This window comes from Sceloporus undulatus, unplaced genomic scaffold (assembly GCF_019175285.1).
Source record: "Sceloporus undulatus isolate JIND9_A2432 ecotype Alabama unplaced genomic scaffold, SceUnd_v1.1 scaffold_16, whole genome shotgun sequence".
NCBI classification, from domain to species: Eukaryota; Metazoa; Chordata; class Lepidosauria; order Squamata; family Phrynosomatidae; genus Sceloporus; species Sceloporus undulatus.
Window position 1 is genome coordinate 813,296 of NW_024802938.1, and position 24,773 is coordinate 838,068.

General features: G+C 44.7%; 1 protein-coding gene across 1 annotated transcript; it reads left to right on the forward strand.

Annotated features, from left to right (window-relative positions):
• Positions 1–981: 981 nt before the first annotated feature.
• On the forward strand, positions 982–21,060 carry LOC121917348 (gap junction beta-7 protein-like). Its single transcript, XM_042443252.1, has 2 exons — positions 982–1,023; positions 20,027–21,060. The coding sequence occupies exon 2, from the start codon at positions 20,054–20,056 to the stop codon at positions 20,849–20,851; it is 798 nt and encodes a 265-aa protein (XP_042299186.1). The 5' UTR covers positions 982–1,023; positions 20,027–20,053; the 3' UTR covers positions 20,852–21,060.
• Positions 21,061–24,773: the final 3,713 nt, after the last annotated feature.

Consider the following 24,773-nt stretch of genomic DNA (forward strand, 5'->3'; position numbering starts at 1 on the left):
AAGTAATTTTGCTGCTCTTGGAGACTTCCAAAGAAAGCTAATTTGCCCTTTTTGGGGAGGGACAGAAAAGGAGTGGTCCATGGACTCTGGCAAGATTGAGATGTGCAAAAATAAATAAATAATAAGCAAGCAAGCTGGGGAGGTGGTGGCCACTTGTGGCCTCTGGCCTGTACATTGCCAACACCAGATGGCGAGGTTTCTGAGGAGCTAGCTCATTCTCCTTGAGGTCCAGACTAGTCCCCCCCATGTTGTATTCAAGGTGGTTTTTTGGTGTGCGTGTATGTTTTGAGGAACATTAGGCCAAGAGTGAGTGACTGGTTCAAAGTCACCAGGAGTGCTTTGCAATTGCAGCCACCTTGCCTCATTCAGAAAATTTTACTAGTGGTCAAGATAATGCCATCTTTGGTCCTGTACTGGGAAAACAATGGGATGTAAATTAAACAAGTGAACAAAATCTTCAGCTTTAAATCCTCCTGTATTTTCTCCACTGCTTCTTCCACCTTTTTGCCACACACCCCAAACCTGTTAAAATGTAATAGCAGTGCCATTTTTTTGGGAGGGGTGTGCTGGGAACTCTCTGGAAGCAACCTCAAATAAACTTCATTGCTGACCAGGAACTGGAATGCCAGTCTCTAGAGACCAAGCCAGACATGCTTTCCTCTACAGCACGCTGCCTTTCAACTTAACCTCTAACAGAAGAATTTTCCAATTCTGCTCCAGCATGGGAAGCCCAAGTATGCTATTTAAAATATATAAGTTCAGCAGCAATGCTATTCAGTTTGAGTTTCTGTTTTCTCTGACACTCCTCTGGACAACAGGAGGCATGTGGTGTTCCTCATTTGAATAGTATGCTAGAAGAAATGATCAGGTTACACCTGTTTAGGTTACACTGCCTAGGAAACCACCGGAATCACTTTTCAAGACCTGAAGCTGTAAAACTCCCTTTCTGGGAAGAGGAATCATTAATTTTTAATGGTACCAGAAACCTGCTGTGTTCTCTGACAACCATCTGCTGTTATATAGGTAAGTCTGTTTTCCACTTATCTTAAACAACATGTAAATGTCTTCCCTTTTAAACAGCTTGATAGTAAAATAGCATTTAGATTCTAAGTACGTCAAATTCAACAAAAATAGCCTTGCAGAAAGGTTTTGCTGGAAAATGTTTAAATTCTCAGGAAATACAAATGAAGCGGGTTTGCCTATAGAAACAGACAAATGCCATGCCATAGTGGATATTAAAATCTGTCCATCTGTGATGGATGATTGACGCTGGACTTTCAGATGACCTTCTGGCCCACCATGGTTTACTGCGACATTTTTTTTCTATGACAGTTACTTAAAAACCTTTTAAAACAATTATCCGGATGACACATTAGCATTTGTTTATATGATATTTTTGGCAACCTCATATATGCCACTAAAAGAGCCTTTCTCCCCACCCAGCAAAACAGAATGTCTGAAATGGAATGAACTAAGGTGAATTAGATAATGTGGAGAAGGTGTAATAATAGCTATGTGTAAAAATGTACACAAAAAGATGATGTTATAAAAGATACATCCATTGAGAAGGGTAGCCTGCTAGATTTAATATGGCCTCAATTGACATCTAGTAATTCTCTCAAAGAGCTTGTCTAAGTTAATTTTTGGACTACAGTGCTCAGAATCCCACTGCCACCATGGTTCAGTGGCAACGTTAGGGGTTTTTGAAAGGTAGCGTTCCCCAAAAAGTAATTTCTAAAATTGGTCAATAATTATCCATATTTGCATTGCCAACAACTTTATCTAGGAGGAGTCACCATGCCAGTCATTAGACAAAGAAACAGAGGAAAAGTGAAAGAGATATAAAGGGAAAGTGAAGGTTTAGAGACAAGAAGATGAAAGAGAGAGAGAAAACAAAAGAGAGTACATTAAAATACTATCTAAATGCTTTGAAGTGAGCTCCATGTTTTGTGGTCCGGAAAGGCTGAAGGCCTTTGCTAGATAGAACACTGTTTCTGTGTCTTTCATTGCAAGTTACAAAGGAGCACTGGGGGAAGGCACAGGTTAATTCTCCATGACAGCAGGACAAGTTATATCTGGTCAATTTTTCTTACTATGAACTTTTTGAAAATGCAGCATGTGTAGTCTTCTTAAAGCAAATGGGACTTCACAGTGCAAGTGAATGTTGCAGACAACAGGACAAAAGCTACAGACAATTTATGTCAAACAGGACATTGCACTGAAGATCTGTGAGAGTATTCAATCCATTTTTAAGGGAACCCATTATGGAATGCTGCCAGTGCCACAACATTGCTGAGAATAACTTGAGCCAAAACACACATGAACCTGTCTGGGGTATTACATTCTCTCTGAAGCATCACAAGTAGTGAGCACCTGGCATTTTGGCAGGGGTAGCAGGGGGTATACGTCAGCAAAGCATACAGGAAGAAACAAATCTCTTGATGTTACACAGAAATTGCTAGAAGGGTAGATATATCAGTCTGCTGTTGTAAAAACAACAACCAAGAGTCTTGTGGTTATCTTAAAGACTTGCAGGTTTCATTTTGGCATAGTTTTTTAATGGACTGGGCCCATTTCATCAGATGCAGTCTGATTAAGTGGGCTGGAGCCCTTGAGAGCTTATGCCAAATAAGACTTGTTATGTCTTTGTGCTTTAGATAAAGGTGTCCCACTGAATTATTATATATTACCCCATTTTAGAAGCTGAAGCTCATAGGCTTGGTCAGTGCCTTTTTTTACACTTAAAAAGGACATTTTGTGTTCATCTCGCATTTCCCCAATGTTTTAGTCTTTCAACACCATGCCAGCAGAGTACACAATGCAGCAGCCACTCCCTTGCTTGTAAAGTTGTTGTGTTAAGCTAGAAAAAGACCTGCAGTGTGTGCCTCCTGACTAGATATGTACGGTATAATCTCTTTAAATGTGGCCCAACGTTCTACCTCTGGCATTGCAAGTACTTATGGTAAACTTCATTATCTATAAAGTGTAGGGCAGCCCCTCACCAAATTTACACTTCTAAATTGATGGCAGGAACAAAAGCCCCTGTGGAAAGTTCATGGCTTAATTTGGTACCACCCATTGATATTTTCCAATTTTCCTCTTGTTTTTGTTTTCAAAAATGTCTAGGCTGGAGTGGACAACTGTGTAGGGGCAGTGATCAATTTCCCCTTATGCTTCCCAGCACACTGGGAATTACACAGAAATACTTCTAGTCATCAATTTGAGCAAGGTCTCAGCCAAAGGTTTTCACAGGCCAGGGGAGGGGGAATGGCCATTTGTGTGTATTTTGGGCCATTTGTTGGTTTGTTGGGGGTGGGGGGCAGGCAGAAAATCATCTGAAAATCACACTCAAAGACTAAAAAAGGGAGAGTTTTGAGAAGACTAATGGGAGGCATTCTGGGCCCTGCAAACCACCCCTTCGGGTGAGCTTTTTGAATGTGGTAGTGTTACTGCTAGTTTTCTAACATACCTTTATGAGTTTCATGGTCTTAACTATCCCCTTTCTTCAGATGGTATTATGTATTACTAACTATATGTGAAAATGCAGTCATCTATTCTGGCTATGTTTGTGGGGACCTTCTGCTCATTCTACTTTGTGCAACTCAGCACTTCTGCCCCAAAGTCCTGGCCAGAGTGCACCACTGCAGTGGAAGCATGGCCTTTCCAATCATGGTTTGGGCAATTCTTGGAGTTATAGTCCAGGCAGCAATTTTTCCAAGCTTCATTCCTCATAAGAATGATTGTGGGCAATAGGACAGAGCTGGTTTAGGACGCGTGTCCATAGAACTCAGCTATTGTTTATTGCTGTCTGGTGAGTACTGTATTATTTGTTTCTGTCTGATGTAGAACAGCTGCCTGTAGTATGAATGCCCACTCCAGAAGCTGAATGCATCATGGGATCTAATTTGGGATTACTCACAGGAATCCAATGAACCTTGAACAAAAATGTAAGGTACACCCATGTGACCAAAGTAGGCCAAATTTCCTTTGTGGCTGCATGACATCCTGTCCTGAAAGGCAGCTCCTCAATTCCCTTTTGCAGCTTCAAGGAGAAATATTGAGATGTTGTGGAGGGAAAAAGGGAACATTTTGGCATGTATAACACATCCAGTGCACACTTTGGATTTTGGCCAGTTTTGTTAAGGCTTTAGGACAAGCATGTCCTACATGTTTTTTTTAAAGTATGCATAATTAGGAAAGCTTGTACAAGGTAATGTTTAACTTAGTAACAATAAGAAACAAGGTCCTTAAACTTAATTATATTCATTAGCTGTTTTTGGTTGGTTAGGTATCAATTCTCTATCTTTGCATTACATTTATTGTGAAATAAGTGAGAAGGTTTGGACTCCACTGATGCAAGGACCTCTCTGTGCTCTGGGTGTTATGTCTCTCACCATTGTAAAATCTGTGCTAATGCTAGATCCCCCTTTATTATTTGTAGCAATATGTTTTGATCAAGGAGAGCTCGGCTGCAGTGTGTGACTGGACAGGAGTGCCTGGAATGGTATGGTGGCATGAGTTTCTAATATACATAGCTCAATTGCTCTCTCATCTAAATGCATGAACGTTTGTGATTCTTACAAGAATGGGGAACATGTGGTCTTCTAGATATTGTTGGACTGCAACGCCTGTTATCCTTAACCACTGGCTATGCTGCCCAAGGTTGATGGGGGTTTCAGTTGCAGTTCAACATCTGGATGCCATGGCCATCTCTTATCCAAATAATTTATACAGGGCACATCTGCACAGACCATTTATATTGGTTTCCCCCACAGAGCCAAAGGCCTGATTTGACTATGGATTGTCTGCACATAAAAAGGTCAGTCCTGCCATGAATCCAGGCCATCCCTCCCTTAATCCTCTTTCAAAAAAACTCACCATTTACTCTAGGGCCCCATTCCCACTGGCCTATAACACGGATCAGGATGCGAATCATGGGTGCATCGTTTCCATTTAAGCATGCATTCGACCCGCATTGCTCCGATATCGTTTCCATTGGAATTCGAATCTGAATCAAATTATCCTGAAAAACCTGAATTATAGGTCGATAAACTGGTTTAAAAAAACAGTGGCTTTTTAGCGAGTTTTCCTGTGCCTTCCTAGTCTGATTTGGGGCAAATGAATGGGAATGAAAGGGTATCTGATTCGGGAACCTAGAGATGGGAAGAGCAGCGCTCAAGGGGCTGGCCTGGGGGTGTCACCCTCTTTGTTCTCTTTCTGCATTGCCGGCACCAATTTCTTCTGTTCGCATAGCCTTTCCCCCCAGTGGATTGGGAAGCAAGGTAAAACGATCGTGCTACATTGAGCACCAAATGCAGCAAACACATTACTCCCCCTGCAACCTCCCCTCTTTTCCACATTCATAGACCGATGTATGAGGAGAGCTATTGAACACCATTTTATACTATTCTTTTTTTCGCCTCCGTCTTAGCGCCTGAGCAGCAGATGGGCTTTGCAGTACATGCCTGCTTGATCGTCCCCCAGACAGCCCAGGGAGCAATGGGGGAGGCAAAGGGATTGGGGGGAATGGAGGCTCCTTCTCTCTTTCCCAGAGGAACTATGGGAAGACACAGGAGAGCCTGGACACCCAGGGATCTGAGGGGGGGATCGAGCCTTCTCTTCTCTCTTTCCCAAAGGGAATCTGGGGAGACACAGAAGAGCCTCGGATGCAAAGGGATTTGAGGGGAATAGAGGCTCCCTTCTTTCTTTCTTGGAGGGGAAAAGCGCCTAAGCGACTGATTAGCTGTGACGTTGACAGCTGATTTTTGAAAAAGAGGTCCCGGAAGGGCAATGGGAACAGGGAACAAAATAACCCGCTTCAAATTACCACAGGGAAAATACCAATGGGAACGAAAACAGTGGTAAAAAAACCTGGTTCTGTTTGCACCCGTTTTTAATGGGAACGATGGGTCAGATTCGATTACGACTTGGGGAAAAAAATCTGAGTCAGAATCGCAGCAAAATAAGCCACTTTTTTGCCCAGTGGGAATGGGGCCTATAACTTCTTAGAAAATCCAGAGCATTTCAGAGCTCTGCCAGGTGGCTGTCTACACAGTGTCCCATTGTGCCACCTGCCAGTGGTGATGCAAGTGGCTCCCAGTGAAGTCACACCGAGACACCCAGCCATATGATTGATGTTGGATGCATTTCTGGCCTCAGAGGGAGCAAATTGTGCCAGCTGAGGTGGCAGGTGGCACAGTGGGATGCTGTGTAGTCAGGTACTTGGCATTGCTCCTGAATGCACAAGTACTAGGGAATTCAGGGCAGCTTCAGCACCACAGAATATTCTGGTCAGTGTAGATCCACCTGTGGATCCTGTCATCACACCATTATTTAAAGAATGTTATTGGAATCAGTTGCAGAAGTGGATAGAAGTCCATCTGACAGGGATGACAAGAAAACCTTGAGTCTAACAAACCAAACATGGCTCTTCTACGTGGTTGTACAACCCATGTTTATTTGAAAAATGCTGACATGGTTTTGTAAAACAAAATATTTTTACTGTATTTTAGGATCCTCCCTTATTTGATGGGGCACAGTCTAAATTCTGAATGGTTATAGCCTGTGATCTTCTCTTACGTTGTCTAAACCAGTGCTTCCTAAGCGATCCTATGTGAGGGACTGGCAATTATTTTTTTTTCCAATGTGCCAGACTTCAGTACCATTTCTGTACTCAGTAGCTACAATTATTTCTTTATTTCCTGGAAACTCATGAGGCAGCTGCAGCAGATGACTCAGAGACCAGCACCGATCTCAGGACCACCACTGCTTTGAATAGCACTGACATAATCTACACAGTACCATATATATCATGGGTTTACTTACAGTTGTGTAAGTGCTACCTGTAACAGTAGTTCTTCAGTGGTCATCTGCGATCATACAAAGGGTGTTCACTGCGCCTGCGCAGTTTGCTTGCTCGGAAACCTACTTTGAATCATGGGCAGAGTTTAAATCTGCAACATATTTGAAACTTTTTGGCGGTAAACTCCGCCCACGTTATAAGGTCCCATGAATTTCCGTCTTTTTCCCAGTATCTTTTTTCCGCCAAGCAGGCGATGGAAGAGCAATGTGAGCAGGACACGGAGGGGACGGAACGGGTGAGGATTTTGTGATGTATTCGCTAGATGACCCTCGAGAAATACTGTTACAGGTAGTAAGCAAACCTGTCCTTCTTCTTCTGGTCTCTGCGAAAGTCAGTACAAATGGGTGTTAGACTGACAAGCTAGGGTAGTGCGGCGGAGGGGTGTTCGTGAAGACGTATGCTATGGTAAACCAAAGTGTATATTTTATGACAAGTAAATCACGTTGAACTATAAAAGAGTCGTCGTTTTTGTTCAATGCACAGAGTCAAAATAGCAATAACTTGGTTAAACCTGAGAAGGGAACAGGGTCATGCAAGACCGATCCCATAGGACTTGTGCAAACCAACATCAACAAAATGTAAACAGTGTCAACTGTACAAGAGTAATAAACACAAAACGTCAGTAGTGCAATCAAGGCAACCACCCTGAAACCAACACAGCCCTCCCGAAAGCTGCGTCCGGATGGCCCTGGTGTCCAACCTATAGTGCTTAATAAAAGTCAGAGGTTGGGATCAGACAGCAGCCTTGCAGACATCCCAAAGGAATCCCCGACAGGAATGCGAGGAGGCTGCCATTGACCTTGTGGAATGGGACCGACACTGCCAGGGAGAGGTTGCCTAACAGTTCATAGCAGAGGTGGATGGTACCAGCCACCCATTTGGACAACTTGCGCAGACACAGGCAACACTTTCTTCGTTGGTTTCGAGTAGCATTGGAAAAGTCTCTCGGACCGACTTGAGGCAGCAGTTCTGTCCAGGTAAAATGCAAGTGCGGCTCTCCTGACATATAAGAGAGTGCAGGCGTCGCTCCGCATCCCGACGTCGGGTTGGATGCGAGAGTGTGGCAACACAAGGTCTGGCACATGTGGAAAGCAGACACAATCTCGGCAAGAGGTGATGTCTGTACGGAGGACCACCTTGTCCTTTGTGGAACCTCAGAAATGGCTGGTCCCCTCCGTAAAGCACAGAGTTCGCCCGCACGGCGGGCAGAGGTGATGGCCACAAGGAAAGCGGTTGTTTTCAAGTTCAGATGTCTCAGTCCGCTGTGGCATTGGTTCAAGGCTTGGATTGGAGAGCGGACATGTACCGACTCCAAGCTCCAAGCGCGCGTGGTACCGACACAGAGGAAACAGATGGGCACAACCCTTCAGGAACCCTTCACCAAGGGGTCTTGAGAAAGAAACCCTCCCCCCGAACTGGTATTTGGCACAGATGGCAGACAGTAGCATTTGATGGATTGAGGGACAGCCCTCCATCCAAAATGCATCAAAAACTCCAGCACACTGGAGTGGACACCGTGTGCAGGAGACAAGCCCTTTGGTCAAGGAACAGGCAAAAAATCTCCTCCATTTCAGGGCATAAGAGCGCGGGGTGGAAGGTCCCCTCGAGAGCCAGGATCACCGTCCTCACTGCCTCCGAAAGCGGTCAGGGCGAATCCCCAGGCGTAACCAGCGGCAGGCTCTCGATGTCCGGGGTGGAGAATCCGTCGTCTTGGATCGACAGCAGGTCCCGGACGAGGGTCGAGACGGAGGAAGCATCTCTGGAGAGATGGAGAAGGATGCGAACCACGGCTGTCTCGGCCACCACGGGGTGATGAGGATCGCATGCAAGCGGTCCGTTGTAATCTTGGACACCACCCTGATGATGGAGGGAACGGAGGAAGGCGTTAGAGGAGCTCCCCCGTCCCGAGGGAAAGCGAACGCGTCTCCGAGGGATCCGTCCATTCGCCTTCCCGGAGCAGAACTGGGACAGTGGCTGTTCCATCTGGTCGTCGAAGAGGTCGATCCGGGGATTTTCCCCACCGGTCGAATAGGTCGCGCCGTCCTCGGGAGGAGCCTCCACTCGTGGCACGCCGAGGGGATCTGCTCAGGCGATCCGCCAGTTCGTTGTCCTCTCCTCTCCGGAAGATGAATCGCCTGGAGGAGGTCGTGTCTTGGATGCACCAGTCCCAGATGCAGGAGCGAGTTAGGTCGAGCAGGGTCCTGGACCTGGTACACCTTGTTGTTGATGTAGTACATCACGGTGGTGTTGTCCGTTCTCGAGGACCACCTTGTCCATGATAACGGATTCGAATGCCCTCAAAGCTTTCTCCACCGCCAACATTTCCAGAGCGGTGATGTGGAAGAGCTCGCTTGGGTAGACCACCGTCTTTGACGACCAGGTCGAGAAAGTGAGCGCCCCTCCCTCGAGGGACGCATCCGGTTGTAAGGGTCAGCGGGGGCTGTGGCAGATGAAAGGGCATTCCGATGCACACGTTGTGGTCGTCTAGCCACCATCTGAGGGAAGCGGCTATAGGTCTCGGTTACCGTGAGCCATTTGGATGGAGGGTCTGTCATCGGAGAGAAGGCCGAGAGGAACAGGATTGAAGAGGTCGAAGGCGGAGTCTTGACAAGGTGTGACGAAAGTGTCGAAGCATGTGACCGAGGGCGACCGCGACATCCCTGGCCCTCACCCTTCTGTGAGAGATGCAAGCCTGATCCGAGGTCGTCAGCGCCTGGAAACGGTCTGGAGGGAAAAAGGCGGAGCATGTTTCGGAGTCGAGGATGGCCCGATGGAACTTGACCTGCCTGGAGGTGTGGAAGTGGGACTTCTCTCGGTGATGACCAGTCCGAGGGAGTCCAAAAGGCGTAAAGGCGAAGGAGAGTGCCTCCTGCAGCTCTCTTTGGGACCAAGACCCCCTTTTGATGAAGTAGGCCACCACCGGTGCCATGCACTTCGTGAAACTTCTGTCTGGTGCCGGGGCAAGGCTGGAGGGAGGACGTGTAAGTGGTAGGTGCGAGAGCCCACACAAGGTGAGGAATCTCGATGAGACTCTCGGATCCCGATGTGGAAAATGGCATCCTTCAGGTCGACGGTTGCAAACCACAGGCCCTGATGGAGGCAAGGCAGAATGGGGGCCAAAGTTACCATTCGAAGCGACGTTATTCAGAAACAAACAGTTTAATTCTTCTCAAGTCATAGGATGGGGCCTGATTCACCCATCCGCCCTCGGTACCGTAAGTACCTGGAAGAAAAGGGCCAGAGAATTGCTCGGGTGCGGTAAAGGGGAGATTGCCCTTTTTTCAAGTAGAATGCGCACTTCGTGAGAAGGGTGTCCGAGGGGGGAGTGGACATAAACGCTCCGGTTGGAAGGGAGCCTCTTGGAACTAGAGGGTATATCCCCCTGTGGACGATGTTAAGAAACCGAGTCCGATGTATCAAGGCCCAGGTGTTAAAAGGGCCTCAGAATGTCCAAAAAGAATAAGGGGAAGGGGAAACGAAGTGAGCTGCGCCCCTTCAGGTTCTCTTTCTCCCTGGTCGTGTCCTGCCGCGGGACTTTGTGGGTACCGAGGCGGGAAATTGCGACGGCCAGAGGAGGAGGAAGACGGCGAGGGATAACGGCGCCTCGTGAGTCCTGTTGTTGAGGCTGTCGATCTTGAGAAAAAGAGCCCTGGGACTGACCTGCGGCGGCCAAGGACGGTGCATCCTTCTGAAGGGCGAGATGGGGGCGGAAGACATCCCGTGCTCTTAGCCGCAGCCTCATTCTGAACTTGCGGTTCAGACGCTGTCAGTGTCGGCGTGGAAAAGGCCGGTACTGCCAGTGGCATGTCCTCAATGGCCGATTTAACGTTGGCGTTGAGGGCAGATCCTCTCAACCAGGCATGCCGGCGCAGCGCAGAGATGCTGCCATGCCTGTCCACGCAGTCGGCGACGTTCCTGGAGGCGGTGATGATCCAATTCCCTAACGAGTGGGCCTCACACGGATCTCCACAAGCGACGTTGGACATCATAGGAACGTCAGGGACGATGGGCGAAATCCCCTCCATAAAGGCCTGGATGTATGCCCCCATATAGCATTGTAATTTATAGCCTCACGATGAGGGCGGCCGAGGAGTAGGCCTTCTTTCGCCAGGCCATCGATCTTTTTAGTCTCGGTCGGCTGGGGAAGTCGCTTGTTTTGGCACGAAGGTCTGCTTGTGCCCCCTCGACAATGGGCCGAGTTCGGCTTGGATGGTCGGTCAACCATGGACAGGCCGGTGGGGGGCGATCCGATACAAGCGTTTCGACCTTCCTGGAGGACGCGGCGAGCGAAGTCGGAGCATCCCATGACTCTTGCACGAGGACTGCAATGAAGGCAGCATCGGGATGCATGGTGGGGTGGGAACACGACCGAGGACTCGGCGTTCTACGACCGGGTCGCGGGCCTCCTCTTCAGGCGGGGAAAGCTCGATGTCAAGAGTCCGGCACATCTAATGATGTGCTCGCTGAAGGAGCGAACATCATCGGTAGTGATGAGGAGCCCGGGTGATGCATCTCCTCGGTGAGGGCAGGTCGGATGGGTCGTCCTCTCCGTCCGAAGTTCCCGCGATGGAGGCAGGGATCCTGATTGGAATGGAGTCAGATGTCAGGGGAATGTCCGTCACCCTGACTTGGGATGGGGTGCGAGCCGGGATCTGTGGAGCCAGTGGCTTGGAAGGCGGGCGACGAGGCACCGAGGATGAGGCCACAGCCTGGGAGGATGATGTTTTGTCTCCTTGGGGAATCGCAGGTCGCAAGTTAAGCCTGGTGAATTCCCTGAAGGCCTTCTCCTTGGGGACCGACATGTATATCTTTGAGTTTCGGTGTCAAGAACATGTCCGTGTCAGCCCCCACGGCTCATCGGTGTCAGAAAACGGGGCAGCCTCCTCCTCATAACGATGTGGACAGAGAGTAGAGAAGGCTCCCTCTGAGGAGAAGTGGTTCGCTGACGGCGGCCAGATCTTGAGTCGCGGAAGCGGTGTGGTCGGCACCGTGGTCGCATGCACTGTGGCGTCGCCTCAGGGCACGAGGAGGTCCTCTCCGAGGTCTCCTGGAGGGGAGCGTTGCTTGCGCTTGCACGCATGCTCGCTGACTTGGCTGGGCGCTGCGACCCAGTATTTCCTTAGTCTTGGACTTGGACTTGGACTTTTTGGGTGGAGCTGCCTCGGTCATCTCGGTATGACGCTCTTTTTGGAAGACGTCGAGTCACCGCCAGGTCTTCAGGCGGGAAGAAGGGGTTGTCCGGCAAGTCAAGGGCAGGACAGTGGGTCCCTTAGAGTGGGTCTTGGCTGGCTTAGCCCTCTCCGATGGTGCTGCCTTAGCCGAGGAAGACGCCTCCATCCGGGCAACCTGGGAGCGTGTCGGGATGCCTTCGACGATGCCTTGGAGGACGGTAGCGAGGCAGTCCGGACCTCTGCCTCCTGACGCTCTCCGAGCGCGAGCCCTCCGGGGATGGCTGCCTCCCGGATCTCTCCCTGGGCTCGAAACCCTCATCCCCGCGTGTTTCTGGGGACGCTTGGAGGGTTCATCGGTGACACTGGTCTCTCGGGGACCAGGGTCACAATCGGAGGTGGTCGGAGACCGTGTCCCGGCCGGGACAGAGACCACACTAGAAGCGCTGGCCCGTGAAGAAAGACGCAGGCGGAGCGGCCGGGGGAGCGATGACGAGCGGGGACGTCCCTCGGACCTTCCCAGGGCAATAGCCGAGGTGAGCCGGGACTCCCGGTTCTTCCTGGCTTGGGAGGACAGAGACTTACAGAGGTGGCAGGCTCTGGCATCATGGTCTCTTCCAGGCAAAACAGGCAGGAGGAGTGAGGGTCCTGGACGGGCACCTTGCCCCCGCAGACATTACATTTTTTGAAGGGCGCAGGCATCGTTCCGAGTCGTCAAATCCGAGGGAGAATCAAGAGCGAAGTAAAAACAAGCCGAAGAAGTCCGAAGTTACCGGGGCGGGAGAGAGAGTGTGGTCAAAAACAGTCCGAGGTCTAGTGAAAGTGATTCCGTTAACAAAGCAAAGCGAGCGAAAGTTCCCTAGAAGTAGCTAGCGCGGCGGAAAAAAGGAACTGGGAAAAGAGCGGGAAGGCAGGGGCCTTATAACGGGTGGGCGGAGGTTACCGCAAAAAAGTTTCAATATGTTGCAGAGTTAACTCTGCCCAGTGATTCCAGTAGGTTCCGAGCAGCACTGCGCAGGCGCAGTGAACCCATTTGTATGATTCGCAGAGACCACGAAGAAGAAAGGGTCACTACAAATCAGCTGTCAAATAATAAAGCTTAAATGGCACAGGACTGTAACACTCTCTGATGGAGGCACATTGTAAAGTAAGCATCTGAGTTGGATTTGTGTAGGCTGAAAATTACAATACTCATTGGCAGTGGTGAAGACCCAGAAACTGAAACAGTTACGTGATCAACTGAACAGTGTCCATGCTGGTTTGGGCAGATTTGTGTGGTCCATGTGCCTTCATGTTGCTTGTCAAGTTATGGTGACCCAATGGATTTCATAGGTTTTTCTTAGACAAGGAATACTCAGAATTGGCTTTGCCAGGTCTTTCCTCTGAAGTATAGCCTCCCATCGAAGTACTAACCAGGGCTAATCCTGCTTAGCTTCCACAATCAGATGGGATCTGGTACCTTTAGGGGTATTATGTGTAAAAAAAAAAAAAAGGTAACTTCCAAACTATTGAGAGGATCCTCTGCCCATCCAGATGTTATAGAACTACTAGTCAGTGGCCAGCTGGCTGGGATTTATGGGAAACAGCACACAGAAACATTTAGAAGGCTCCCAGCTCAACTTAGGAACTGATGCTTACAGGTCACTAGTGGTCCTATGGAGAGAGGGTAGGGTATTTATTTGAGTGTTAGATTAGAACTCTGGCAGACCAAGGTTGGAGTCTCTGCTCACCATGGAAACTTACTGGGTAACCCTGGGGTATGTCATACTCTCTCAGCCCTCATAGGAAAGCAGTGGCAAACCCGCTTTGAACCAGTTTTGCCGAAAAACCCTTAGGGTCACCATAAGTCAGAAATGAATTGAAGGCACACAGCAACAAGGTGACCCCACACTTCAAATTGAGGGAAATCTTGAGTGGAGTGCTCAGGATTTTGTCCTGGGGCTGTCATTGCTTTCAACATTTTTACCAATGACTCAGATTATGAGTAGAGGAAATGCATGTCAAATTCCCGATGACAGAAAACTGGAAAGTGTAGCTAACATATTGGAAAACAGGACTTGATAAAAAAGAAAACCAGGCTGAGATAAATGGAATGAAATTCTATAAAGGCAAATACAAATTCTGCATTTAGGTCACAAACCCCAAACTAAACAAATGTACAGGTATAGAATGGAGGATACTTGGCTAGTAGTAGTACTTGTGGAAAGGATCTTGGGATTACTACTGATCATAAGTTAAACTTGATCCAGCAGTGTGATACTGTAGCAAAGAAGGCAAATAAATTTTAGCTATTATTATTAGAACCATGGTTTTCCAAGTCAAGGGATGTAATATTTCCACTATATTCTTCACGAGCCAAGCCTCATCTGGAGTACAGTTGGCCCTCTATCCACGGATTCTTTATCCATGGATTCAACCATCCATGGCTTCAAAGTATTTAAATATATATATAATTCTGAAAGTCAAACCTAGATTTTACCATTTTATATAAGGGATACAATTTTACTGTGTTATTGTATTTAATGGGACATGAACATCCATGGATTTTGGTATACACGAAGGTCCTGGAACCAACCCTCATGGATACCAAGGACCTGTATTACATTTAATTCTGGGCACCTCATTTGAAGAAGGAAACAGATAAGCTGGAGAAAGCTCAGAAAAGGGCAACAAAGATGGTAACAGGAACAAAACAGAAGAGGAAGGTTGAGCAAGCCGGGCATGTTCAGCAAGAGAAGAGAAGACTGAGGGATGACATGATAGCACTCTTTAAATACCTCAAGGGTAGACATAGAGATGAAGGTGCAGGCCTGTCCTCTGCTGCCCCAGGGGTAGGGACAGGTCTAATGGTTTTAAGTTACAGGAAGGCAGATATCGATTGGAGTTTTAGTTTTAGAAGGAACTTCTTGAGAGTGAGAGTGGCCTGGTAATAGAATCAATTGCCTAGAGAAGTGGTGGGGTCTCCTTCTCTAGGTGGCTTCAAAAAGAGGCTGGACAGCTACCTGCTGGGGTGCTCTAACTGGAAATCCTGCTGTAGTGGTGGCAACTCAATGCTCTATGAGCCTCCTTCCAGCGCTATGAGTCTACCTGATCTACTAGCAGTGAATTTTACTAATAAAGCCACTCAGCTAACTTTTCCAAGTAAGTGATTTGGTTCTGGTCATACCATTTTGAAATGCTAAATGAAAAAAGGTAGGGTTTTAGAGATAGGCTCAAAAGCCCCTATTTTTATCTATAAGCCCTTTTCTGATCCCAGAAACTCAGAGCTGCTTGGATTGATCCAGTTGAGTAGGAAAGGGCTCAACATATACTAAAATTATTTAAAGTACACAAACACAACACTAAAATATGCATTTAAGCCTTCCTCACCCTCCTTGGTAAGTGAGACAGAACACAGAAGTAATTCAATGGCCCTTATCAGACAACGGTTTTGCAGCTCCAATCCGGAGTCACTCCTGATCCATGCGAGTTCATGTTAAAATGTGATGTATTATCACATGGGATTGCGTTCTATGGGGAGTACTTCTGAGCCAGATCCAAAGTCAATCCAAAGTGACTCCTGATTTTGTGAATTGGGTAACAAGTGAATTCACAAAAATTGTTTCCAAGCCCACTTTGATTTCAATCCGAATTTGTCTGGTGTGGAATGCAACTTTACTTCTCATCTGGTACACACCCCCCAAAGCTCCAAGGTGAAATTTCCCATGATGCAGTGCTGCAATTTTGCTCCATTTGCTTTCAGTACTCCTTCAAGAACAGAGGCTACATAATATTTCTTTAATAAAATAATAATAATAATAATAAAATAATAATAATAATTTCTTTCCTGCCTTTCCTCAAGGCTGGAAGCAAGGTACCCAAAGGAGAACAAAGCACCCTGCCTCCAGCCTGAGGAGAGGCAGGAAAGAATTATTATTATTATGATTATTATTATTATTATGATATTATTATTTATTATTATTATTATTATTAATAATAATAATTATAAAATATAATTCTTTATATAAAAACATTTATTTTTTGCCACTTCTCAAGGCTGGAGGCTGGGGTACCCAAAGAAGAATAAGACACTGCAAATAATAATATAATAATAATATAAAATAAATAATAAAATAATATAATATATATTAGTTTGCTGAGGCACCAGAGCTCTCTGGCAGAGAAGGCTCAATGTCTCACAACACTACAGTTCCCAGAATTCCATAGCACTGAGCCAGGACAGTGAAAGTGGAGTCAAACTGGATTATTTCCCCAGTGTGAATGCAATCTAAGAGAAGGCAACTGTTACACAGGGAAGGAGAGTGGAGTGGATTGGATTCAGGAAAGTGGTACTTTAGGGAGCATGGGAATAAGGGAAACCGGATCATTTCTGCACTCCTCCAAAATGGGTCTCCTCAGATCCCTTCAGCTTCTACACTGATTATTTTGCAGAGAAAGAATTTTTTTAAATAATAATAATAAATGGATGTGGGCTCTGACACGGAGGATAGATGTAGATGTTGCTGAAATGGATGAGAATGACAGGAGGATAGATGAGGTGTGGGCTGAAATAGATGAGGAGAATGGCAGGAGGATAGATATGGATGTGCGGAAATGGATGGGGGCTCTGACATGGAGGACCCATTTGGATTGGGCTGCCAGGGATGGAAAATAGAAGGGAGGAAGAAACGTGAAGCTGTCATTCATGTGAGGCTAGCATTCACATGAAACTGGAACCAGGAAATGGCCCCCTTCTCACCCCGGAAGTGCAAAGATTCACAATGCGTTCAGAACCCCACTGAGCATGCACAGGGTCCCAATTCGCATTGGTGAATCCGCATGGTATGTACTGGTGTGGTAATTCAATGTGCACTCATCCGCTTTGACTCAGGAATCAACACAATTTCGTTCTTCATGTGGGATAATTCATCACATGAATTGACTTGGATTCAAATTGAACTCTTCTTCCCCTTCACTTCAGATTGGCTCTGGATTTTAGTTCAAATTTCACGTGTGATAAGGGCCAATGATTATTCTAGCTATGGTACACTTTACATTCATAGTACAGACCATGCCAAAAAAAATCCCTAAAGGCTGTATGTTCTTGTTACTTCTAGTATTCCATCTACCGTTGGATGAAACTGTTAGTGCTAGAATCAAATTAAGGCTAGGATTCTGTTGTTTTTGTCATGCATTTGTATGTTTTGACCATGATGTAACGTCTGTGCTCACTTCACAATTGTGCAAGTGACCTTTGGCAAGTGTAATTGTTGCAAATACCATTTCTTGGATTCTTGGATGATGCGTAACTATTCAGCAGTGCCTTCAATACTGGCATTCAGCAGAAAGGTGGCATAGTGCAACCACTGATGAACTGTGGTTGTGTGCCTTTAAGTTGTTCCCAACTTATGGTGACCCTAAGATTACCCTGTCATGGGGTTTTCTAGGGCTGAGAGTGTGTGACTTGCCCAAGGTCACTCAGGAGTTTATCAGACAAGGGAAACTGGAAGTATAATCCAATGGCAATCTGAACGCAATCATGGGGTTTGACGTTATTGTGTGATAGACTACCACACGCAATTGCAGGTAATGGTGAGCTATTTTCGGGCAATGAGAAGTCAGTTCGAACCCAATTCGAATTCACATAAATTCACTGAACTAGCGAATTCACGTGAATGCATTCTGGCCCCACTTTCTTTTCATTCGAAATTAAGAGAAATTCTTCCTGTGTGATAAACTTCTCAGTGGGCTTCCATGGCAGAGCGGGGAATTGAACCCTGTTCTCCAGAGTAGAAGTCCAACACTCCACCCACACTGGCTCACTGCTTAACTAAGTTAGTGCAAATTAACACTATACAGGCAGAAGGGAGGATCTCAGCTGAAGTCGCTTCTGTATGGCTCTCTATTAATGCCTGACATCAGACCACCCCATTCTGCAGTCAGTTTAGCCACATGGACGCTTGACGTTGCATTATCCTTGCATTGCCTTGTGGCACCTGAATAGGTTAGTCAATTACAAAACACATTTTACACACTTAAAGGCCATTATCTAAGATAATTTAGGACTGAAAGATTGCAATATATACATTGTACTTATGATCCTCGGAGACTAGATACTGAGAGTGTATCAGGATACTGGAAGGAATAATCTTTTATTGTGTATGATACAAGAGCAATGGAGTGCTATTTTGTAAGAAAATACTGCCACCTAGCAACAAAATCATAGAACTGAAACTGATTTACTTTGCAGGCTTCAAGGTTTGATTCTTGTTATGTACAGTCAGATATAAATTCTATTGAATTCAATGGAATTTACAGCAAATAAGTTTTGTATTGGCAAAGAGTCTCAGGAAACAATTGGGAATCTATAGAAATACTCATTTTACTCTATAAAGCAGGTATGCCAACGAAAAGTAGATTCCATTTCAATATTTGATAAATTATTTGACTAAAGACCTTGAAATACTTAAATTTGTACTCAATACAATAGATTAAGTGGAATAGGAAGTAATTTAGGGCATTTAAGACATTGGCATGAATGCATTCAAATGAATTCAGAGCTCTCCGGTAATAGAATAATGTAATAAATAAAAATATTCATTGTTCTTTTTGACAGTGGAACAGATTGCCTCAGAGGTTAATGGACTTTCCTTCTCTGGAGACTTTTAAACAGAGGTTGGACAGCCATCTCTCAGGAACGAAGAATTAGGGTTAATCCTGAATGAAAAACGGAAGCTTCCTCTACCCAAACTGACCTTCCCATAATGGGCTATTTTGTACATATGGCTTGTGGTTCAGTGGCTCCATCCCAACTCAGCAGAAGTGAAGGTTTAATCTTGGAAATCCTCCAAGAGCTTGCAAAATGGATACCCTCCTATGCCAAAAACGTCAATCCTAGCTTTAAGCATTATAGAAATGATGTTGAATAGTAGTCCAGTAGTGGAAGAACCCCACACCACTTATCTCTGCCTCTTCCACTACTTTATTTATACCCTGCCTTCTTTCCAAAATTGAGACACAAGGCAGCTTACAATTATTACAATATAGTAAAAAACAGACAAAAGTTCAGCATTATTAAATCATTAAAAATAAGTTTAAAAGGTCCAATTTAAAACAATACACTTTAAAAGGGTATTAAACCAATAGCCATTTGCAAGTCCTAAAAGCCCATCAGGGAGGTAAAACTTTTACCTGCCAATGGAAGGACAGCGAGGGAGCCAGCTAACTTCCCTAGGAAGACAAATTGCAGAGCTTAGGGACAACCACCAAGAAGGCCCTATCTCATGCCCCATGAACCATACCTGCAAAGGAATGAAAGAAGAGCCTCTCCTGGGGATCTCATGGCCTGGTCAGGCTTGCATAAGGAAATGCTGCCTGTCAGATATTTTGAACCTAAGATGTATAGAGCTTTTTAGGTCATCAGCAGCCTTTTGAACAGTGTCTGGAAACAGTTCAACTCTAATGAAGTTGTAACAAGGTGTAACCTACTGTGGACAAACTATTTCAAGCTTTTTTGTTGTTGCTATGTATGGTTTCTTCTAGTAAATGAAAACAAATTGTCCCTAGTGTCTCTCTTATGCATCTTTGTACCCTAAATTCTAAGATCCTTGAAAGAGCAAAACAGGAATAGAAAGTTCTGTTATTTCCAGTTTACAAATAGGAAGACTAAGGCTGCATCTGCACAGCAGAAATAATCCAGTTTGACACCACATTGTCAAGCTCAATGCTGTGGAATGTTGGGAATTGTATTTTTTTATGACACCAGAGCTCTCTGATAGAGACGACCAAATGTCTCACAAAACTACAATTCCCAGAATTCCATAGCATTGAGCAATGGTAGTGCAGTATCAAACTGGATTATTTCTGCAGCGCAGCCTGTGAGGTTTCTTAAATAGGTCAAATGTTGTATCTTACCCTGGTCTAACTGTCACTCCCCCCACAACCAGTAATGTAATTCAATTTGGATGCTTCCTATTTTCGATGGACACTCTCATATGGTATATTTGTTTTGTTACAGCGTCTTGCTTTTCCTGAAGTAGAAGAAATGAGCTGGGGATTTCTCCGAGATATTCTAAGTGGAGTGAATAAATATTCAACTGGAATTGGCAGAATTTGGCTAGCTATTGTGTTCATATTCCGCCTGCTTGTCTACGTTGTAGCTGCAGAACATGTCTGGAAGGATGAACAGAAGGAGTTTGAGTGTAACATTAAGCAACCTGGCTGCGAAAATGTCTGTTTTGACCACTTTTTCCCAGTTTCCCAAGTAAGGCTTTGGGCCTTGCAACTGATCATGGTCTCTACTCCATCACTTCTTGTCGTTCTCCATGTGGCTTATCGCGAGAGTCGAGAAAAGAGACACAGAACCAAGCTCTACAAGGACCCAGGGAGTATGGATGGTGGATTGCTATGCACTTATCTCATCAGCCTCCTTTCCAAAACAGGTTTTGAAATAGGTTTCCTCTTTCTGTTTTACAAACTTTACGGTGGATTTGATGTTCCCCGCCTGGTGAAATGTGATATGAATCCATGTCCTAACACTGTTGACTGCTACATATCCAAGCCCACTGAGAAGAAAGTCTTCCTCTATATTGTGGTGGTGACGTCTTGCTTGTGCATAGTCTTAAATGTAATTGAATTCAGCTATTTGATTTTCAAATATTCTATCAAATGTTGCTTCAGGAATTATATCAAGAGAGCTCAAGGCTCCAAACGTGAAAACAAAAGGTTGAATCCTACAGACCACAATGGAACAACCTTGCCTCTTGGAAATGATTCAACCACTGTCTTTGGTATCCATGGTGCAGATGAAAAAAAACCACCCATCAGCCAGCTTGAAGAATAAAAGCACACATTACATTAAAAACACACACATATTAATTACTTTAAAATGGATACTGAGATAATAGGACAGCTTGAGGATTTTAGCCAGCAGGCTATGTATGTTTTTTTACAAATAAAATTATTTTACGGTTCACCAAGATTAAAGAGCCAGGTACTGGTTTGAATGTTGTACAACTCTGGAGAGCAGGGTTCAAATTCCTGCTCAGCCATGGAAATCCAATGGGTGACCTTGGGAAAGTCACACACTCTCAACCTCAGAGGAAGACAAAGGCAAACACCCTCTGAACAAATCTTGTAGTGAAAACTCCATGATAGGTTCCCATTGGGGTTGCTATAAGTCAGAAATGACTTGAAGGCACACAACAAGATTAAGGAAGATTTAAAGATGGACTTTCCTCTAAGTTAATGTGTGAACATTTAATGTTTATGATAGAAAATATTGAATCCAACAGTACGTAAGCAGCTATTTCCATTTTAAAAAGAGTTCTGTTGTTTTAAAGACTTTTTAAGTCAGAGACTTTCACTCTCTGTTTTTCCCAGGAAGAGGAAGCTGCAAGTGCCAGCTAACTGCCGACTGGCTTCCTTGCTATGAGTTGGGGTATTCTATGGCTTTGATTCTAATGCCCTTACAGGTGCCCACAGCTTGCTTTTGCAATAGAAGTTCCTGCACTCTCCTACTCCTTCAAGTGACAAGGGTTTCTGACTAATTCTTCAAGCAAATTGTATAAAACTGTACACATCTTTTTTGCTGGGTAGTAGAAAAACCCTCCACCCTCCCAGAGGCATTAGCAAGGGGGCAGAGGTCCCACACAACTACCACCACTGGTGCTCCCTTACTACTGTGTTTGCAGTTGCTGATCCTTTCCATTTTCCAACGGAAATCATTCCTTTTGGAAATGCAAATATTATCCATTCTTCTGATAGGCAACTATACTCATTATTAGTATGTATTATTTATTACAGAATATTTATAAAGACAGAGGAAAAAGAAAAAATGGGACCCCCCCCCTTTTTTTTTTTACAGTTTACAATGGAACTGAGGTGGGTAGCAAGATGGGACTACATCCAGATAGCATTAAATTGTTTAGTTTGGGAAGGAAGCTGACCTAAGAATGGGTGTTTTGCCTGTTGTGAATGGTGCAGCATCCCCTCTGAAGGCAGGCAGATAGTGGTCCTACTTGGAAGCGAGTTCTGCTACTAAGGGTTGCAGCCAGGACAGTTTTCATCAAGGCTCTTCTCAAAGAGGGCCGATCTGGCTATGGCTATGTATGCATGGTCAGCAACGTAGGTGGGGCTGCTTTTGAAATGTTTGGGAATTATAACTGGCACAGACATTCACTAAACATAAATTTAATTCATTTGCACTGGCCTCCATTTTGATCCTGAGCCCAGTTTATAGTTCTGGTTATATACTTTAAAGCCTATATGGTTTTGTTCTAAGGCATGTAAAGAAATGTCTGCTTCCAATGGGATTCTATTTATTAAGCTTTTCAAAGGCTGTTTTACCTCTCACTGCTGTCTGATGTTCAGTTCGGCTTTTCGCAGACAGTATCTAGTCTGGATCTGGATCTGTTACCCTTGTGGATCTTGTGAAAACCTCTTATGAAAATCTGATTTCAATGGGGTTTTAAAAGTCTGATGGGACCCTGCTCTTTTATCTGGATAGTAAATGCTATCTTCTGTTACAGTTTTGTAATTTTTAAAAATTGCTAGCTTGTTGTTTTTCATTTTGTTGCATTTTATTAGTATTCTGTTTGAAAATTGTTTTGTTGAGCTGCTGTGAGAAGCAGAGTAAATATGCTAAGATAAATAATTTTCACAAGTCTCCCATTGACTTCAAAATTATGCTGTTGGATCTTATGCCTGAATCAGATGGGCCAAAAGGACTGCACTGGGATTGCAGAAGCACCATTTGCAGTGGGACTGCGACAACTGCATGTGCCCAGTTCTGATCTGGGCCACTGCCTTGGTCATGAACCAGGCTGCCAGAAGGCATCGGCACTACTTCTGGCCACATTCAGGGAATGTGTCATCTAAACTCCATGCCTCCAATACAGTCTGAAGCTGGTGCTTTAGGCCTAAGGTAGTTTGCTGTTATATCCTCTTGAATGTAGAGCATACAGAGTCTATCCACCTCAAACCTCAGCTTATTATCTCTTCTCTGAAACTATCAGCTTAATTTCTTATTCCGCTTCAATAAGAAACCCAGGTTTAACTTCATTTGATCAGAATTTTGCCATTACCACCTATTTCTCAAATCCCTCCACTACTTAAATTTATATTATTGTCTGGTTCATATATTGAGTTGACCCATCCCATCTGCAGAGGTTTGGTTCCGAAGGCACCCACGGATAAGAAAAACACAGACAGTTGTGTCTGTATTATTCAGTGAGTAGCAACACACACACGTCCATGTTTATACACCATCATTGAATAATATGGAGTGTGGCAATCCACAGGGGGTCAAATTTGCAGCTTTAGATTTTCGTTTCCTGAGTAAAAGTGTGTAACAGATTCAAAATATCCCATTTCTGTCCACTTTGGATTCTTTGCTTCAAGTACTACAGTGTTTCTATGTTCCATTTCTTGTTTTACTATGTCTAGTTTTCCTTGATTCATACTTCTCACATTTCATGTTCCCATTTTTGTTGTGCAACTTTGGATCTTCCTTTCATTTCTGAGCACATCAACAGCTGAATGTCCTTTCAGCTTGAGTCCTATTGTGTCATTAGCACTACTCATATTTGTCCTCTGCTCTACCCTAGTAGCTCGTTGACTACTTTCTGACATGGAAGTTTCTTCTTCGGGCATTGTCTCTTGCTTTATTTTGGATTGTCTCACCATACGATTTCCATAGTAAAAGACATTAAAAAAGGAGTTTACTGTTCAGTACTAACAAGTGTTAGCTATGGTACCACTGCTGTTGTCTCGAGATCCTCCACCAGTGTTACCCTCCACTACTGCTGCCGCCCAGTAGCTGTTTGGCACATTTAGTCTGGCTCCTCAGCATAAGCCTGTCATGGGAGACCCTACAAGCAGCACTGCTACCATCAGCATAACTCCTTGCCTCAAAGCAGTATGTAATCTTACAACTGTGGAAAGGTAGTGCCATGATGATCATGTAAATGTAAGAAATAATTCTACCATCTTGAAAATAAGAGAAAAACTCTAATCCCCGTTCAGATGGGTTGGAAGAGAAGAAAGCGTATGCTAGCTCAAGGCTTGTCCACATACAATACTGAACAGTTGTTTAGCCATACAGGCTAACAAAATGTTAAATTCTATGTTGTGTATATTACTTAACAATGGACCACACATAATGATTATGTATAATCAAACCAGATTGCTAGAAGAAAACAGCCATTTTCAGCAGTGTTTTAAAATCTTTAGATCTAAATATTTTTGCACAAACTAAATTTTAAACAGAGATTTCTCTCAGAACATTTTGGGAGAGGAGATATTTTAAGTACCATAGGATTGAGCTGTTAATTGCATACGGATCTACATTTGGTTTTAAGTTAACATTGAACTCTCCCAGATTTGTCTAAGACTGGTGAGTTCTTCTGACATAGTTCATTGGGTTTTCCTGGTTGTTGCCACTGCATCCTTTTTTGGGCTGTTTCTAGCAATTTCTTGAGGTTGCACTAGGGTTCCTATGATATCATAGGATGCTATGTAGGGAAAATTTTCTTTCTTTCTTAAAAAAAAGTTGTAGTGCTATAGTACAAAATTGGTCTTTCATTGATGCAGTGGTCCTGTAACTCTTTAAAAAACAGGACCTTGATAAAACAGAAAACCAGGCTGAGATAAATGGAATGAAATTCTATAAAGGCAAATACAAAATTCTGCATTTAGGTCACAAACCCAAAACTAAACAAATGTACAGGTATAGAATGGAGGATACTTGGCTTAGTAGTAGTACT